Below are 20,713 nucleotides of genomic sequence, written 5' to 3'. Positions count from 1 at the left end.
GTGGAGTCTGTCGGGTTTTCCATGTATAATATCATGTCATCTGCAAAACGTGAAAGCTTGACTTCATCTTTGCCAATTTTGATACCTTTGATTTCCTTTTGCTGTCTGCTTGCTGATGCTAGCACTTCCAACACTGTGTTAAACAACAGCAGTGAGAGTGGACATCCCTGTTGTGTTCCTGATCTCAGGGGGAAACCTCTTACTTTTTCCCCATTGAGGATGATATTAGCTGTGGGCTTTTCATAAATGGCTTTTATGATGTTTAAGTATGTTCCTTCTATTCCTACTTTCCCGAGGGTTTTTATTAAGAAAGGATGCTGAATTTTGTCAAATGCTTTTTCTGCATCGATTGTCAGGATCATATGGTTGTTACCTTTTCTTTTATTTTTTTTTTCAACGTTTATTTATTTTTGGGACAGAGAGAGACAGAGCATGAATGGGGGAGGGGCAGAGAGAGAGGGAGACACAGAATCGGAAACAGGCTCCAGGCTCTGAGCCATCAGCCCAGAGCCTGACGCGGGGCTCGAACTCACGGACCGCGAGATCGTGACCTGGCTGAAGTCGGACGCTTAACCGACTGCGCCACCCAGGCGCCCCATCTTTTCTTTTATTGATGTGATGTATCACATTGATTGATTTGCTAATGTTGAAGCAGCCCTGCAGCCCAGGAGTGCATCCAACTTGATCACGGTGAATAATTCTTTATATATGCTGTTGAATTTGATTTGCTAGTATCTTATTGAGAATTTTTGCATCCATATTCATCAGGGATATTGGCCTGTAGTTCTTTTTTTACTGGGTCTCTGTCTGGTTTAGGAATAAAAATAATGCTGGCTTCATAGAATGAGTGTGGAAGTTTTCCTTCCCTTTCTATTTTTTGGAACAGCTTGAGAAGGATAGGTATTATCTCTGCTTTAAATGTCTGGTAGAACTCCCCTGGGAAGCCATCTGGTCCTGGACTCTTATTTGTTGGGATATTTTTGATAACTGATTCAATTTCTTTGCAGGTTATGGGTCTGTTCAAGTTTTCTATTCTTCCCATTTGAGTTTTGGAAGTGTGTGGGTGCTTGGGAATTTGTCCATTTCTTCCAGGTCATCCAGTTTGTTGGCATATAATTTTTCATAGTATTCCCTGATAATTGCTTGTATTTCTGAGGGATTGGTTGTCATAATTCCATTTTCATTCATGAGTTTTTCTATTTGGGTCATCTCCCTTTTCTTTTTGAGAAGCCTGGCTAGAGGTTTATCAATTTTGTTTATCTTTTCAAAAAACCAACTCTTGGTTTCGTTGATCTGCTCTACAGATTTTTTTTTAGATTCTATATTGTTTATTTCTGCTCTGATCTTTATTATTTCTCTTCTTCTGCTGGGTTTGGGGTGTCTTTGCTGTTCTGCTTCTATTTCCTTTAGGTGTGTTGTTAGATTTTGTATTTGGGATTTTTCTTGTTTCTTGAGATAGGCCTGGATTGCAATGTATTTTCCTCTCAGGACTGCCTTCGCTGCATCCCAAAACGTTTGGATTGTTGCATTTTCATTTTCATTTAGTTTCCATATATTTTTAAATTTCTTCTCTAATTGCCTGGTTGACCCATTCATTCTTTAGTAGGGTGTTCTTTAACCTCCATGCTTTTGGAAGTTTGCAGACTTTTTTCTGTGGTTGATTTCAAGCTTCATAGCATTGCGGTCTGAAAGTGTGCATGGTATGATCTCAATTCTTGTGTACTTATGAAGGGCTGTTTTGTGACCCAGTATGTGATTTATCTTGGAGAATCTTCCATGTGCACTCGAGAAGAAAGCATATTCTGTTGCTTTGGGATGCAGAGTTCTAAATATATCTGTCAAGTCCATCTGATCCAATGTATCATTCAGGGCCCTTGTTTCTTTATTGACTGTGTGTTAGATGATCTATCCATTTCTGTAAGTGAAGTATTAAAGTCCCTGCAATTACCACATTCTTATCAATAAGGTTGCTTATGTCTGTGATTAATTGTTTTATATATTTGGGGCTCCCATATTCGGCACATAGACATTTATAATTGTTAGCTCTTCCTGATGGATAGACCCTGTAATTATTATATAATGCCCTTCTTCATCTCTTGTTATAGCCTTTAATTTAAAGTCTGGTTTGTCTGATATAAGTATGGCTACTCCAGCTTTCTTTTGACTTCCAGTAGCATGATGGATAGTTCTCCATTCCCTCATTTTCAATCTGAAGGTGTCCTCAGGTCTAAAATGAGTCTCTTGTAGACAGCAAATAGATGGGTCTTCTTTTTGTATCCATTCTGATTCCCTATGTATTTTGGTTGGAGCATTTATTCCATTGACGTTCAGTGTTATTATAGAAACATATGGGTTTAGAGTCATTATGATGTCTGTAGGTTTCATGCTTGTAGTGATGTTTCTGGTACTTTGTCGTCCTTTTAACATTTCACTCACAGAATCCCCCTTAGGATCTTTTGTAGGGCTGGTTTAGTGGTGATGAATTCCTTCAGTTTATTTTGTTTGGGAAAACCTTTATCTCTCCTATGCTGAATGACAGACTTGCTGGATAAAGGATTCTCAGCTGCATATTTTTTCTGTTCATCACATTGAAGATTTCCTGCTATTCCTTTCTGGCCTGCCAAGTTTCAGTAGATAGGTCTGTCACTAGTCTTATCAGTCTCCCTTTATATGTTAGAGTGTGTTTATCCTTACCTGCTTTCAGAATTTTCTCTTTATCCTTGTATTTTGCTAGTTTCACTATGATATGTCATGCAGAAAATCAATTCAATTTACGTCTGAAGGGAGTTCTCTGTGCCTCTTGGATTTCAATGCCTTTTTTCTGTCCCAGATCAGGGAAGTTCTCAGATTTGTTCCAGTACACCTTCAGCCCCTTTCTCTCTCTCTTCCTCTCTGGAATTCCTATTATACAGATATTGTTCCATTTGATTGCATCACTTAGGTCTCTAATTTTCCCCTCATACTCCTGGATTTATCTCTCTTTTTCTCAGCTTCCTCTTTTTCCATAATTTTATCTTCTAATTCACCTATTCTCTCCTCTGCCTCTTCAATCTGAGCTGTGTTCACCTCCATTTTATTTTGCACCTCATTTATAGCATTTTTAGCTCCTCATGACTATTTCTTAGTCCCTTGACCTCTGTAGCAATAGATTCTCTGCTTTCCTGTATACTTTTTTCAAGCTCAGCCATTAATTTTATGACTATTATTCTAAATTCTTGTTCTGTTATATTGCTTAAATAGTTTTTGATCAATTCGTTAGCTGTCGCTACTTCCTGGAGTTTCTTTTGAGGAGAATTCTTCCATTTCATCATTTTGGATAGTCCCTGGGGTGGCCAAACTGCAGGGCACTTCCCCTGTGCTGTCTGGAGTAACTTGTGTCGGTGGGCAGGGCCGCAGTCAGACCTGATGTCTGTCCCCAGCCCACCGCTGGGGCCACAGTCAGACTGGTGTGTACCTTATCTTCCCCTCTCCCAGGGGCAGGACTCAGTATGGAGTGGTGTGGCCCCTGTCTGGGCTACTTGCACCCTGCCAGGCTTGTGGTGCTGCTTTGATGGGATCTGGCCTATTAGCAGGGTTGGATCCGCAAGGTGCACAGGGGCGGGAGGGCCAGGCTCAGCTCACTTTGCCATAGGTGGTCCCCTGCGGGAGGGGCCCTGCAGCACCAGGAGGGAGGCTGAACCATCGGAGGGATAGATCCACAGAAGCACAGTGTTGGGTGTTTGCACGGTGCAAGCAAGTTTGGTTAACTGGTTCCTTTTGGGGTTTTGGCTGGGGGATGGGCGAGGGAGATGGCAGTTCCCAGCGCCTTGTTCCCCGCGTAGGTGAGCTCTGTCTTCCAGGACTCAACACCTCTCCCTCCCGGTGTCTTCTCTCCCTCCCGCTCTCTGAGCAGAGCTGCTTACTTTTAACATTCCAGATGTTAAGTCCCGCTGGCTGTTAGAACTCACTCCATCTGCCCCTCCGCTCTTGCAAATCAGACTCAGGGGCTCTGCCTTGCTGGGCGGGCTGCCCCTCCACCGCCCCGGCTCCCTCCCACCAGTCCGTTTAGTGCTCACTGCCTCTCCACCCTTCCTACCCTCTTCCATGGGCCTCTCGTCTACACTTGGGTCTGGAGAGTCCATTCTGCTAGTCTTTTGGTGGTTTTCTGGGTTATTTAGGCAGGTGTGGGTGGAATCTAAGTGATCAGCAGGACGAGGTGAGCCCAGTGTCCTTCTATGCCGCCATCCTCCTGTAATTCTCTATCTTATAAGCCATCTCAGTCCGTATTGGCCCCATTAGCTTATGTTTACTGTTTAGAATATAGTTTATTAATGACATTTTAATTTATGGTTTCTGCTCACTCAGTGGAAAGAAATACTCCCTCCATTTTTTTATTTTTCCCAAACTAAGTATGTCTCTCACTTCTTACATTTCCCTCTCCTCTTGTCACTGGGGTGGCTTTGACTGCCCTTTGCAGAGGATGTCTGTGTGTCGGTGTGAGTGCTGCCTGTTACCAACCCCATTCATGTGCAGCCTCCTGCTTTACTGCTTAGTTCTTCAGAGGTTTCAGATCTTCAACCATAAGGAATGTTTCTAAACATTCCACAAGTCAGAAAACAAAGCACAAGTCAAACACAGTTAACAATGTTCCTCCATAGCTATTATTCATAGCAAGATAATTAGAGAAAATTAGAGAATCTGCCTCTGGAATGAATCCCAAATTATCAATAACCCTTTGGAAATTAGAAGACTGAAAAATCCTTGCAGCAAAAATGTGTTTGTTTGCATTTTTTAAAAGTCATTATGCATTCGGTGGGCCTCTTAACTAATAATAGTTAATAGTATCAACAGTAAGATAAAGAAATAAAGTAAATATGTAATCTGGGAACTCTAAATTGTGTTTAGCATTCATGAACTATGCTTCTACAGTAAACAGCATCAAGACACAGGAGATGAAGTAAAAGAAATATCTGGCAAGGAAAATTCAACTTCTAAGAATCCTGCACCCTGTCCCACTTCTTCCTCTCCCCCCACCCCCCCCCACCCCATCAATCTTATTTCCTTAAGTAGCAGCACACACATTGATATGGTACATCAGTTTTGCTAAAGTCCCACACAACAAATCCAGTGGACATTTTTCTTGTTCAATTTAACATTACTTTCAGTAGCAAATGACACTATTGACCAAATTCACTTTCTTGATGTTTTTTCCCCCCTTAGTTTTCATGAAGCCATATCTATCTGGCTTTCCTCCTACTTCCTTACTCTTTCCTTCTCAATATCTTTTGCCATCTCTTCTTTCTGTGATCTGGAAAATAAAGTTTCACTTTCAATATTTCAATTCATAGTCTGTCTTCCTTTTTTTTTTAAGTTTTTAATGTTTTATTTATTTATTTTTGAGAAAGAAAGAGACAAAAAAGAGCATGAGCTGGAGAGGGGCAGAGAGAGATGGAGACACAGAATCTGAAGCAGCCTCCAGGCTCTGAGCGGTTAGCATACAGCCTGACGCTGGGCTGAAACTCATGAACCATGAGATCATGACCTGATCAGACACTTAACCGACTGAGCCACCCAGGTACCCCAACTGTCTTCCTTTCTTTATAAATATTCCCTTGGAAGGTTATCTCATTAACTTATAACATCAAATCCAAATACGGTTTTCCTTTAAGGCCCAGTCTTTCTACCTCCGGATAGACGTCATCCTCAATCCCGTTGAAAAGACTCTGATACATCAGAGTCTCCCTAATACCTTCTATTGTCTCTCCCAACAAGTTTAATCCATGACTAAGCTGTTATCAGTTTTACTTCCTAAATATTTCTCATCCCTCTCCACATCCCTTGAGTTCTAAAACTTCAGTCGTCTGCTTTCCCTTGTGCCTAAACTACAGTGGGCTCCTAACTCATCCCCCACCACGTGGTCTCACACATGACCTTCTTATCTCAAGTCCATACTGTGAAGGTTTTTTTTTTTTTAAGATCTCAGCAGGTGATGTTCCTACTCAAACTCTTCAATAGATTCCAATTATAGTATGGATTAAAAAAATAAAATCTTTAACGTGGACAATATGTCTCTATAGACACCATCCCCTCTGTTTTTCTCCAGCTTAATCTCACTCCCCATTCCTGGCCAGCTTTCGGTTCCTGGACTTACAAGTTCCTAATCTCCTACCACAAGGCCTTTATATAAGCTCCATTTTCCAATTGACACACTTCCAGTCTCCTTTCCCCTCACTGTCTTCCCCTAGTTAATTCTAATTCATCCCCCAGATTTTAATTCCAGCATCTCTCCCTCAGTGAAGCCTCCCTTGACCTTGTACATCTCCCTATGTATCTCTTGATAACACAGACCACATTCTAATTTGACATCTATGTGTGTGACACTTTGTCATATTAATATCTGCCTCTCATTAGACTCCAAAGTCAACAGGGCAGAGAAATTGTCTGTTTGGTTCCCCTGTTTCATCTCCAAAGCTAAATATGCTACCAGACATATGGCTGCTGAATACCTAGTTGGTCCAATGAAAGAATGAGAGGGTGAAAGCATTTTTGTACACTAAGCTCCCACCCAACCTCAAGCGATGCAGCTCTCAGAGCCCCTTGTTCCAACAGCCACCTGCTTCACATAGCGCAGGCACAACCCTTTTGCAGAGCTCCGGGTAGTGGACTGTTGGCTGAAGTGGGGGTGTTTCTGACTGAAGCAGAAAGAGCATGGGAAAGAAGGGAAAGACAACAAAGGAAGAAATCAAGTGAAGATAAGAAAATAAGACCAGTTCTAATTGTCTACGTTGGGAACTAGCACCTAAAACAATGCAAAAAATAGTTTCAAAAATGTAGGAAATCATGTCATTGTTAGAGGCTTTTTTGAAAGACATTTCTTTGACTATGTTAGTGCTCTATTTGTTTTTTAATTTCTATCTTATTACCTAATTAACATTAAGCTGTTACAAAATGGTTGCTAAAAGGAGGGAAGTGTGAGAAAAGTCACGGTTCTTATGACTGTGCTTTCTAAATGCCTACGATAGGTAAACTTCGGTTTTTTGTTTGCTTAATCTTATGGTCTTAATCTTAAGTATGCCCATTGATGAATCTATTAATGTCCTTAAATATGTCTAATATCATTAAATGTATATATTAATTAATTATTAATGTCTATTATTAATCTGTAAAGGTTTGATCAAATTAAAGCTTTGAGACTTTTTGGCTGTTTGTACAGGGGAGTCACACTGAGAAATTCAGCATAATCAAGCTTCTATAAAACTTCCAGAAAAGTTTTTTTTTTAAGTTTATCCAATTGCCTTTACATAAATTTTTATGTTTATGCACGACTGATGGAAATGGCACAAAATGCTACTTGTTCCCCAGAATTTCATTTTCCTCAATTATGTGATAATATAACTTTTATGTGGGCACAGGCTTGCACTTCCTCATTCCCTTGGAGCTCAGGCGCAGCCATCTAACTAACTAATGGCCAGTGGCGCATTGGTGGAAGTGATAACGTGCACATTCCTGATCACGTCCTTCAAAGAATGGTAGAGTCTCTCCTTTACTGGTTTCTTTCCCAGACTGGCTACAGTGAGAACAAGGGAGTGACGGATGAACCATCTAGGACCATGAAGATGAAGTATCACAGCAAAATAAAATAGAGCCTGGATCCCTTATTCGGGGAGTCACCACATCAGTCCTAGACCACCTAATTCCAGGCTTTCATGTTAGAGAAATAGGCTTCCATCTTGTTTAAAGCCACTGGCATTTTGGGTCTCAGTACTACAGTAGCAAAACCTATGTTCTAATTAATTTAAAAGATATGTGTTATTTAATTTAAAAATTTAGAAGGAAAAAAATTATTTTGTTCAGTTGCTGAAAAAGCTACTTTGGGGAGCAGGCTCCTCATTACGGACTTGTGCCCTTTTCTAAATCACAGCGACTATATTTTACGAGTAGCTCACATTATAGTATTTAGAGAAAAGAGAATTAATATGTACTGAATATTTTACATATTTACTCATTTGAACTCTTACATAATTTTGTCAGTTAAGTATTTTTAAGGTCCATAACTAATGAGTCCTGGAGCAGGAATTTCAACACAAATTACTCAGATCTAAAAACATATTTTTTTTCTTGTTATAATATTATTTTCATGTTATTTAAAGATATTCGAGGGCACCTGGGTGGCTCAGTCGGTTAAGCGTCCGACTTCAGCTTAGGTCATGGTCTTATGGTTCGTGAGTTTGAGCCCCACATCAGGCTCTGTGCTGATAGCTCAGAGCCTGGAGCCTGCTCTCAGATTGTGTGTCCTTCTCTCTCTGCCCCTCCTCCTCTCACTCTCTGTCTCTCTATCTCAAGAATAAATAATTAACATTAAAAAAAAAGATATTCCACAATTCTATGGATACTGACTCAGTAATAAATGTAAAGTATTTGAAGGGAGTCTTAAACCGCAGTTTTATGTTCTCATATTTACTTTTGCATATGTAGTCACAGATATGTTGAAATTCTAAGAACTGACTCACCCAAAATTAGAAAAAATAATTTAACAAAGAAAAATATCTCCTTTAGCTTACCCTATTCACTTATTTAGATTATTCCTTTAACTGCTTGGAGTCAAATACTCATAAAGTTAAAAAAAAGGAAAAAAAAAAGGCTTTGCATAACCCCGACAAGTGTTTGCTTTGTTCCTTTACCTATTATTTTCTTTACAAGCTGCGGTAGGAAATTTTGGTTAAGATATGTTATATAACCTGGTTATCAAATTCCTTTAAATGGCTATTTTGGCTCACTTTCACAGTACACGTTATGAACAGTGGAACAAACAATGACCTTTCTTTTACTAGTTAAACTTAAACAAGCATAAAAATTTGTTATAATAAGAAGAACATGTTTTCAGCTCAACCATTGACTTTCCTTTTAGATATCTGAAGGTAAAGAGTAAAATGTTGTAACTATTTAATGGGCTTGGCCCTATAACATTTTATAACCCTCCCATGGTTATTTCACCGAAGTTGTTTGTCTTGCTAACCAAGGTACTTAATTATTACTGTCTTTCTCTATCAGATCTGAAACATTAATATTTTGTGGCCAACCTTACAGATTTCTTCACCCACCATCAATGCTTAAAACCCCTCTTCTTCGTCTGCCTCTACTATGGAAGATGGGAAAGATAGATTCTCACCTTTTTAACCACCCATTTAGCTAGAGGCTGTCATGTAAGACAATTTTAGATGATGAGACACAAGGGGACATCTTTGGAGCTTTTACTTTCATGGTTAAAAAAAGATGTGGTTGGCAGTAGACACCTTTGCTGTCCCCCTTCCACGTGTGTCCCTTTCCTTCTAGTTTCTGGATTAACACATGATGTTTGGAACTGCAGTGGCCATCACGAAGCTATGGGACCATAATTTATTCTTTACTCAAATACTATTTCAAAATGATTTTATTCCTTTCTCTGTGGCTGGAATGTAGTATTAAATGTAGGGTGTTTAGAATGTAAAGAAAGACATTAAGTTAAAATACTTACTAGCTTTGCACTTCTAGGTGTTAGCTAAGGGTTTTTTAACTAATTTTTTTCACCATAGTTATCACATCTATTAAAAAAAGGCATTTAAAAAAATCTACCTTGCAGGAATGTTATAAAAGTTTTGAGGCAAATTATGTAAAGCCTTTGGAATTCTAGGTGCCCAACATGTAGTTATTATTACAACCTATTGAGTCTGTTTCATTGTATAGACTTAGCCTACACCTACATATAGCCTTTCCTACCAATCCAGTCATCTGAACCATCTCCTAACTGCTTATGATATGGTATGATATGATATGATATGATATGATATGATATGATATGATAGTCCTAAAATCCTGTTAAGGATAGTCTCTCAATGACATCATGCTCAAGCAATGTTCACAACACTTATTCATAAAAGGAGCAAACCAGACTTTGAAAGGGTGCTCCTATGTAAATAGATAATCATCTCAAGGAATTCAGGTTTGTGTAAATAAATATTTCCTGTGTTGTTTTTATTTATTTTTCTGGTTCATTATTTTTCCTGATTGGTTTGTTTTTATCTAAACTTTTAATTATTAGAAAATGTAGATTCATAGGTATTGTAAGAAATAATAGAGATTATGTGTTTGGTTTGTGTTTTTCAGGGACTTGGTCCATTTCATCTAACTTGTCAAATTTATTTGTGTAAAATTATTCACAGTACTTCTTTATTATCCTTTTTCATGTCTGCAAGGTCTATAGTGATAGTTCATGTTTCATTCATGACATTTGTCATTCGTATCTCTTTTTTCTTTAGTCTTGCTAGAGGCTTGTCAATTTTACTGATTTTTTAAAAGAATCATCTCTTTGCTACATTGACTTTTTTCTATTTTTATGTTTTCAATTTCATTGATTTCTGTATTGTATTTATGCTTTTCTTCTTTCTGTTTGCTTTGAGTTCTAATCTTTTTTTAGGAGTGGAAGCCTATTTTCTTTACTTATATTTTTTACTTACTATGTTCTTTCTCCCTTCATGTTCCAAGATTCTTTCTTTTATCATATTCTTACTTTTAGAGAGCTTCCTCTCTCCATTATTGTAGGGTGCATCTGCTGACAATAAATTTCCTCTTTTCCTTCATTTGAGAATGTCGTGGTTTTCACCTCATTCCTAAAGGATGCTTTTGCTGGGCATAAGATTCTTTGTTAATAGTTCTTTTCTTTTACCTTTTGACAAATATTGTGCCACTTCTTTTAGACTACTACTAATACCGTGTTTCTAATTGTTTTTACCCTATAGGGTAAGGCTTTGTTTCTCTTTAGCTTCTTCTAAAAATTTTTCTTTCTTTGTCTTTAATTTTCAGAAATTTAATTATGATGTTTCTTGGCATGGAATTCTTTGGCTTTAACCTGTTTGTGGTTTGCTCAGTTTCTTCAGTCTGTAGTGTTTGTCTCTTGCCAAATCCAGGAAGTTATCAGCCATTATTTCTTTGTGTACTTTTCATCCGCATCCTCTCTCTCCTCTTCTCCTGGGATTCTGATCACAGCAATGTTAAACCTTTTGTTATAATCTCACAGGTCCCTGACCTTTTGTTTGTTTGTTTGTTTTCACTCTGTTTTGTCTCTGTTGTCCAGATTGAGTATTTTTCATTGTCCTATTTCCAAGTTTCTTTCCTTTGCCCTTTTCATTCTGCTGCTGAGCCCATTCACTGAGCTTTTTGGATTGTTGTATTTCTCAGTTCTAAAAATTCCAATTGATCCTTGTTTATACCTTCTATTTCTTTACTGAAACTTTGTATTTTCTTGCTGAGGCTTTCTTCTCCTTCTCCTTCTCCTTCTCCTTCTCCTTCATCTTCTTCTCCTTCTCCTTCTTCTTTTTCTTCTTCTTCTCCTGAGAGAGAGAGAGAGAGAGAGAGAGAGAGAGAGAGAAAGTGTGCACATGAGGAGGGGCAGAGGGAGAGGGAGAATTTTAAGCCTAGAGAGGATCTCTGCACTCATCGCAGAGCCCAATGCTGGGCTTGATTTCAGGACCATGAGATCAAGACCTGAGCCAAAATCAAGAGTTGGACACCTAACTGACTGAACCACCTACACATCCCAACTGAGGCTTTTTTTTTCTTTTAATTTATTTCAAGAATTACCGTAATTGCTTGTTGAAACATTTTTTCATGTCTGTTTTAAACTCTTTTTAAGATAATTCTAAAATCTTTGTCCTCTTGGTATTGGCATTTATTGATTGTCTCTTTTTATTCACTTAGAGATCTTCCTGGTTCTTTGATGTTTTATTTTATTTTTTGAGAGACAGAGGTCAAGCAGGGGAGGTACAGAAAGAGAGGGAGACACAGAATCCAAAGCAGGCTCCAGGCTCTGAGCTGTCAGCACAGAACCCAATGTGGGGCCTGAACCCATGAACGTGAGACCATGACCTGAGCCACAGTCAGAGACTCAACCGACTGAGCCACCCAGGCGCTCCTTTCTGGTTCTTTGCATAGCAACTGATTTTCTATTGAAATGTGGACATTTTAGTTGTATTTAAGGAGAAGAAAAGGAGAAAATACAACTACTCCATCTTCTCAGATTTGGATTTCTGTAATTCTAGCTATCTTTTAAAACAGATATTTTATATATTTTTCTCTTTTAGGAAGGAATACTTATAAGAAAGTTGTTTATTAGAGATAACTTTATATATGTATATGTATGCATATTATACATATGCACATATGTATAATGTGCACATATATATGCATATATATATATAATATTGAGTGATTCAGATTCAGATATATGCAGATATATATAATATTGAGTGATTCAGATTCAGATAGAGTTGTGATTTATAAATATGTATGTTAATAATTTTTTTTAAAAGTACATTAATCAATCCCGTATTTCATCACAGGACACTGAAAGAATTCTGGAAAAAGTCATGTATTAATTTCATATGTACAAAGTTTTTATTATTTTGTAATATCTTTCTATTTCATATCTTAGTTTTTTCTGATTTCTTTTTCTAATATTCTTGATAGGTATAGATCTACACAAAAATGCATATGTATATATATTACTTATATATGTAATTTTTCCTATAACCAAGTACTAGCATCAACATGATTTTATCATTTTATTCTACTCTTATTTTCACATAAGATTACTCATTAATAACTAAAATTTTAGGATGTTGTGAATATTGCTGAATAAATATTAAGCTACTCTATTTTAATCTCTATTTGAACAATTGCATCAATTTCATTAAGTATGTCTTGTGTTGCACAATTTATTTTAAGGAGAGGAAAATCTATGGCATTTTCAAATTTCAATGCCAGTGTTTATTAGAAAGGATGACTATTTGTGTCCTTAAAATTTAAAAATAAGCATAACTATTTGTATCAGATTTTTCTAGTTAGAATACCTTCCAAGGAGAAATCCTTTTGGAATTATTTTTAATAGCCATTTCTGTGATTTTCACAGAATGTGAAATCTTATGTCCTATACCATTTAGTGTGTGTGGGGTGGGCATAATACTAGTAAAATTATTATGAATTTGAAAATAGAAGTGATTCAACGATTTATGGTAAGCTGGAATGTGAAAGGTGTCTATAGTCTCTCCTAGTTAAATACATGTCTACATGGTGAGGGTTTTTTTCTTCTTCTGATTTTAAAAACACTGCTACTTCATTTTTTAAAAATTCAATGGTATAAGCTGTAGCCTTTTTCACATTAAAGTGTCACAGTGCCTCAGGGGAAGAAATGGTACTTCTCAGATTCCTACTGGGAATGCCTGCTCTTTTGAATTCTCATCTGTGTCTCACAATCTCAGAGCTGGAAGGAATCTCAGAGGTTATCATATGCCTAACTTATACATGAGTATAGTAAACTCAATAACACGCCAATCTTTCCATATGAAATCTTGTATACTTTAGGAAAGAAATAGTAAGTTTATCTCCTCCTACAGAAGTATCGCTGACTAGATCATAGCCTGTGGAGAATCCGTGGCCAATGACACAATTTTTAAAGAAAATTTACAAACTGATTTTATGATTTTAATATTTTCATAATCCCTTTCATCAGTTCCTAAGGCTAAGACATGTTCTTTTTGAGCTTTAATATAAAGAAAGTGTAAATTTATTGCCAGTAATGTTTTGCCCCACCACTCGTATCAAAGACTTCCTGAAAAGGCTGAGTAATTACTAATATAAAATTGTCACATTGATATTTATAGGATAGGTTCCATTCAATATCAGTATCCAGCCACATAAGCATTCATAGTCATCCTTAAACTTAAATAAGCTTAATTTTATACACATAATAAACATTTCCATGTTAAGTATTATAGGCCTTAAATAACTCCTTCTTGCTTACAGGATTAATTACAAACTTTTTATTACATATAAAAATGTCCACTTTTTTTGAAATGTCCACTTCCTTCTCTCTCCTTCTGCAGTCTTGTGGAAACTCCTAAAATCATGAAACAGATCATGCTTTATGATACCTCCATGACTATATGCAATTTGTTTCTTTAGTCTAGAATGCTCTTTATGTGCATGGCAATCTCAGCGTAGCTCATCTCCTCTATAAAGCCTCTTCTGACCATTTCATCCTGTGTGGGATTGAGCCGCCTCCCTTTTGCCTGCACTGTACTTGACCCAGAAAGACTTTCTATCATAGTACCTAGAATTCAGTTCACTGCCCATGTGTAATTGGATGACTATGACTTTCTTGAAATCAAAGCTTGTTGTCAAATCTCCCCTTCCTTTACAAAAACAAAAAAAAAAATGGCCCACAGCTAATGGTTTCACATAGTCCATAGCATTAACTATATTCATATTGGTTTTACCTAACATTCTGTAGCTGTAAGTTGAGAAGACTTCACCCTTTCTCCCCACTTCTAAGGAGGACTTTTAAAAAATCCAGAGAAGGCTGAAACACTTTATTATTTAAGGCATCTAGATTTATTGAAAAATAAAGATATAGAGTAATAAAAATGTGTTTTTTTCTCAATCTAGTCATTTAATTTCTGTGACTATGTATTGGCAATGTCTAGTTTTATTTGGAAGTCATATCAAAAGTATGAACGTTTGTTTTACAGTCCTCTCTCCGTTCCATGGCCTTGTTGATTGGTACATGTCTTCAGATACAGTTACCTATATCTCACATCCACTTGGTCCCAACTGTAGCTTCACAAAACACAGTTTTAGGAGAAAGGTGGCCTCTGTAATAGGTTTGTCATCAGTAGTAGGATTCTACACAGCTCATCCCCAAATGCTCAGTTTGGGGAAGTAGAATATCTGACCTTTAAGTTGAAGAATGAGACTCATCATTTTATTATTTCATTTGTTAAAATGTAACATGTATTTTAACAGAAGTTTATTTTTGAAACAAAGTTCAGTGTTGCCATTGACCTGCAATAGTACTTTTTTTTTTTAATTAGTAACTATTTAAGTAAAGATATTCATGCAGACACAAAGGCTTTTATTTATTGCATTTATTTTTCTACTATTTTAATAACTGACTTTTAGGCAAACCTCTAATGTTTTGTATTATTCTTTCAAAAGAGGTTATCAGTATTATTAGAAAGATTAACCAGTATTTACTCTAGCTAATACTTTTTATTATGTTGCACTAAGATGAGTTTGTGTGTGAATAATTTAACTAAGAAAAATTCTCCTTTTCATTTGAAAACAGAAAGACATTGACGAACTTGATGATATTCTCACATCCGTATTCAAGCATGAAATACCATATTATGAATTTCAATCGTTCCAACCTAACATCAACCCTCAAAAAGAATGTGAGTATTTTCCAACTGCATCAATTATTTACTCTGTGCAACAATTTAAATATTATCTCTAAGAATATAGGTAGCTGCACTGTTGACTTTAGCCAATTCCTATCCCCTGGCGAGAGAGCACATTTATAACAAACTTCTAAGGGTCCATTTGGTAAATTTTTACTTTTTTTTTATCTCAAGCCCTAAAAATGTGCATAATTTTTAAAATCAGCGAACCTACTTCCTGATTTTTATTCTAAGGAAATGTTTAGATAATTGGTAATGGAGACTATTCATCATAGCATTATTTATAATTACCAAAGGTAAAAATAACTTAATCTTCCAAACATTGGTAATTGATTAAATAAATTTTGGCACATCCATTAATGCAACCATCATAAACAACTTTTATTATGAATTGATTTGTTGGCTGGAATGACGCTTTGATATATACTTAATTGAATAAAAGCAGGGTGCATAGCAGTAGATAGAGTATGATTTGCTGCTTAAAATAGTACATATGTTTGGGGCACCTGAGTGGCTAAGTAGGTTAAGCATTGGCTCAGGTCATGATCTCAGGGTTGGTGGGTTCAAGCCCCATGTTGGGCTCCATGCTGACAGCTCAGAGCCTGGAGCCTACTTCAGATTCTGTGTCCCCTCTCTCTCTGCCTCTCCCCTGCTCGCACTTGCCTCTCTCTCAAAAATAAATAAACATTAAAAAATAATTTAAAACAGTAGTATGTATGTTTATATATGTATATTATATGTATATGGAGAGAGAGAGAGAGAGAGAGAGAGAGAGAGAGAGAGAGAGAGAGATGGTCTGGACAGACAGGCACCTGTTAACAATAGTTATGTTTAGTTGTGCAATTTCAGGTAGTACATCTTTTTTTTTTTCATTTTACTTTCTTTATCTGTGTTTTCTACAATGACTGTATTATTTGTGTCATAAGAAGAAATATACATATACATATGGAGAAAAGTATATAAAGGAGCTACTATGAGAAAAATCATACTTCTACCTTTTATCATGAACTCAGCAGTATATTTTCAAAATTGCCTGCTCCTACATAGTTTGTTGACACGCTGTTTATAATTCGCTTATATGCCCAGTATGTGCCAAACACTATGATAGGGATGTAATGATGCATAAGACAGGCATGGAGCTAAAGAATATGAGAGGTCTAGTGCAGGTATACTGTAGGACTATTTAGCAGAGGCTTTTTCTGTACTTTCTGTGCTGTTTGAGGCAATTTTTTCATCAGGCTGGCAAGCCTCAGGGAAGCAGGAAGAAAAGAATAGAAGTCTTAAGGCACAGCCAGTTGTGTTTTACCTCCATGTGCAAGAACCTGTAAGATGTTTACATCATGAGTTTGCATTATGCGGAAGGGGTAATAATGCACTAGTTTTGAATAAGTAATCTTGTGAGAGTGGTGAAAACTCACTTTAATATTTCCACATACATTTAAACAATATATAACTCACAAAGGTTAGACCTGAAGTTAGGTTAGAAAAGAAACATGACATGATTTGTCACTTACGACGCTCATCATTTAATTGGGAAAACGAGAGAATTTGTAAGTCATAATAGAAACAATGTACTAAACTCTATGGAATTGATTACGTCAACAATAGAATTTTAGAGAAAAGCTGTATTATTTTTCAGGACGTGCTCCATAAAGGAGGTAGGATTTTACATGGGTCTTGAATGATGTGTTCCAATGAGGAAAGAGAAAGGGAACAGAAAAATTCTAGGCTTAAGAAAGTGCATGGAAAGGTATGAGGATGGCATTATGACACAGTTTTAACAAGTTCCTTCAGCGTTGTGTTTCTTTAGGTTTGTGGAATAAGAATTGTGAGATTGGAGAGGATGGTGTGGTCCTTCATTTTTATGGGTTAAGAATTCTAGTTAAGTTTAAAACTGCCTCTCAATATGTAGCTTAGATTATACAATGTGAATTTTAGAGTTAGAAAGGATGGAAGAGTTCTCATCCCTTATTTTCATAGAAAAAGAATTCTGGATGGGTTAAATCAGAGTTCCTGGTAATGTGGAAGAAGTCCAGCTTCTGTTTTTCTGATAAACTTCCAGGTAAAGCAGATGCTGATGCTGCTAGACCTTTCACAGAGTGTTAAGGGTTTAGAGCAGTGGTTCTCGAACTTGGTGCATATTATAATTAGCTGAGGAGCTTTTAGAACCTTTGATGCCTAAACCATACCTCCCCATTAATGAAGAATCTTGGATGGGATCTTTGGCGTAAAGAAAATATTACACTCTCTTTACAGAGGTTGGAAAGTTAGTAGCATGTAAAAGTTTTAAACCATTATTAAATTGTAATGATGAACCTGTATTTGAAAAATATATTTATAAAACAATTGCATTTTTGAAAAGAAGCTACAAGGGGAAAGTTCAATATAATCTAGGTTATTCGTTCAGATCCCTCATTACTGAGTATTGCTAGATGATAGATGCTATTAGACCTATAATGGAAGCAAAAAAACCTTAATAACATCAAGCTTTCATTCCTAGTAGATGTACAGAATAATAAAATGCAAATCACAGAACAAAAATATGCAAAATGGACATGAATATGACTGAACTCATGTATTTCTTGCCTCCTTGGCCTCATAATCTTGCATTAGTGTTGGCTGCAAAATATTTGGAGTTTAAGGGGCACCTGGGTGGGTCAGTCAGTTAACTGTCTGGCCCTTGATTTTGGCTCAGGTCATGATCTCATGGTTGGTGAGTTCAAGACGTGTTAGGCTCTGCACAGACAGATTCTTTCTCTCTCTCTCTCTCTCTCTCCCCCTCTCTTTCTCTGCTCCTCCCCTGCTCGTGCTCTCTCACTCTCAAAATAGATAAATAAACTTAAAAATATATATTTCTGGTCCTTAAGACCTTGCACCATATTTTTATTGATTTATTTTTATTTTTTTATATAATTTCTCATCAAGTTAGCTAATGTATAGTGTATACAGTGTGCTCTTGGTTTTGGGGGTAGATTCCCAGGATTCATCACTTGTATACAAACCCAGTGCTCATCCCAACAAGTGCCCTTCTCAGTGGCCATCACCCATTTTCCCCTCTCCCCCGCCTCCCCCATGACTCTCTTGGTTTGTTCTCTGTATTTATGAATCTCTTATGGTTTGCCTCCCTCTCTGTTTGAAACTATTTTTTCCCCTTCCCTTCCTCCATGGTCTTCTTTTAAGTTTCTCAAGTTGTACATATAAGTGAAAACATATGATATTTGTCTTTTGCTGACTGACTGATTTCACTTAGCATAACACCCTCCAGTTCCATCCACATTGTTGCAAATGGCTGGATTTTTCTTTCTTATTGCCAAGTAGTATTCCATTGTATATATAAACCACATCTTCTTTATCCATTCGTCAGTTGATGAACACTTTGGCTCTTTACATAATTTGGCTATTATTGAAAGCACTGCTATAAACATTGGGGTACATGTGCCCGTATGAATCAACACTCCTGTATGCTTTGGATAAATTCCTAGTAGTGCTATTATTGCTCAGTCATAGCGAAGTTCTATTTCTAATTTTTTGAGGAACCTCCACACTGTTTTCCAGAGCGGCTGCACCAATTTGCAGTGCAAGAGGGTTCCCATTTCTCCATATCCTCACCAACATCTGTTGTTTCCTGAGTTGTTAATTTTAGCCACTCTGACTGGTGTGAGGTAGTATCTCAGTGTAGCTTTGATTTGTGTTTCCCTGATGACGAGTGATGTTGAGCATCTTTTCATATGTCCTCTGGCCACCTAGATGTCTTCTTTGGAAAAGTGTCTATTCATGTCTTCTGCCCATTTCTTCACTGGATTATTTGCTTTTCAGAGATTGAGTTTGTTAAATTCTTTATAGATTTTGGATATTAACTTTTTATATGATATGTCATTTGCAAATATCTTCTCCCATTCTGTCAGTTGCCTTTTAGTTTTGTTGATTGTTTTCTTTGCAGTGTAGAAGATTTTTATCTTGATGAGGTCCCAGTAGTTCATTTTTGTTTTTAATTCCCTTGCCTTTGGAGATGTGTCAAGTAAGAAATTTCTGTGGCTGAGATCAGAGAGGTTTTTTCCTGCTTTCTCCTCTAGGGGTTTGATGGTTTCCTGTCTCACATTCAGGTCCCTCATCCATTTTGAGTTTGTTTTTGTGAATGGTGTAAGGAAGTAGTCTAGTTTCATTCTTCTGCATGTTGCTGTCCAGTTCTCCCAGCATCATTTGCTAAAGAGACTATTTCCATGGGATACTCTTCCCTGCTTTGTCAAAGATTAGTTGGCCATGCATTTGTGGGTCTAGTTCTGGGTCCTCTATTCTGTTCCAGTGTTTTGTGTGTCTGTTTTTGTGCCAATACCATACTGTCTCAAAGATTATAGCTTTGTAGTAGAAGCTAAAGTCCAGGATTGTGATGCCTCCCTCTTTGGTTTTCTTTTTCAACATTACTTTGGCTACTCAGGGTCTTGTGTGGTTCCATACAAATTTTAGGATTGCTTGTTCTAGCTTTGAGATGAATGCCAGTGCAATTTCAATTGGGATTGCATTGAATGTGTAGATTGCTTTGGGTAATATTGATATTTTAACAATATTTTTTCTTCCAGTCCATGAGCAGGGAATGTTTTTCCGTTTCTTTGTGTCTTCTTCAATTTCCTTCATAAGTTTTCTATAGTTTTCAGCATAATATCTTTCACATCTTTGGTTAGGTTTATTCCTAGGTATTTTATGGTTCTCAGTGCAATTGTAAATTGGATTGATTTCTTGATTTCTCTTCCTGTTGCTTCATTATAGATGTATAGAAATGCAAACAATTTCTATACATTGATTTTGTATCCTGTGACTTTGCTGAATTCGTCAGTTCTAGCAGCTTTTTGGGGGAGTCTTGGATTTTCCATGTAAAGTATCATGTCATCTGCAAAAAGTGAAAGTTTGACTTCTTCTTTGTCAATTTGAAAACCTTTTATTTCATTTTGTTGTCTGATTGCTGAGGCTGAGACTTCCAACACTATGTTAAACAACAGTGGTGAGAGTGGACATCCCTATTATGTTCCTGATCTCAGGGGGAGAGCTCTCAGTTTGAGGATGATATTAGCTGCAGGCTTTTCATATATGGTGTTTATGATGTTAAGGTATGTTCCTTCTATCTAGATTTTCTTGAGGGTTCTTATTAAGAAAGGATGCTGTATTTTGTCAAATGCCTTTTCCGCATCTATTGACAGGATCATGCGGTTCTTGTCCTTCCTTTTATTGACGTGATGTATCACATCGATTGATTTGCAAATATTGAACCAGCCCTGCAGCCCAGGAATGCATCCCATTTGATCATGGTGAATAATTCTTTTAATACACTGTTGAACTCAATTTGCTATTATCTTGTTGAGAATTTTTACATGGATGTTCATCAGGGATACAGGCCTGTAATTCTCCTTTTTAGTGGGGTTTCTACTTGGTTTGGGAATCAAGGTAATGCTGGCTTCACAGAATGAGTCCAG

The 20,713-nt window shown here is 37.0% G+C and overlaps 1 protein-coding gene across 2 annotated transcripts in view; it reads left to right on the top strand.

Moving 5' to 3' along the window:
• BANK1 (B cell scaffold protein with ankyrin repeats 1) overlaps positions 1-20,713 on the top strand; it is a 308,779-nt gene that overhangs the window by 106,692 nt on the left and 181,374 nt on the right. For both annotated transcript variants that reach the window (XM_043571701.1, XM_043571693.1), the window contains exon 6: positions 15,137-15,242. In XM_043571701.1, coding sequence (XP_043427636.1) covers positions 15,137-15,242 — 106 coding nt within the window. The remainder of the gene's footprint in view (positions 1-15,136; positions 15,243-20,713) is intronic.

Source organism: Prionailurus bengalensis, chromosome B1 (genome assembly GCF_016509475.1).
Source record: "Prionailurus bengalensis isolate Pbe53 chromosome B1, Fcat_Pben_1.1_paternal_pri, whole genome shotgun sequence".
NCBI classification, from domain to species: domain Eukaryota; kingdom Metazoa; phylum Chordata; class Mammalia; order Carnivora; family Felidae; genus Prionailurus; species Prionailurus bengalensis.
This window is presented reverse-complemented; position numbering and strand designations above follow the sequence as displayed.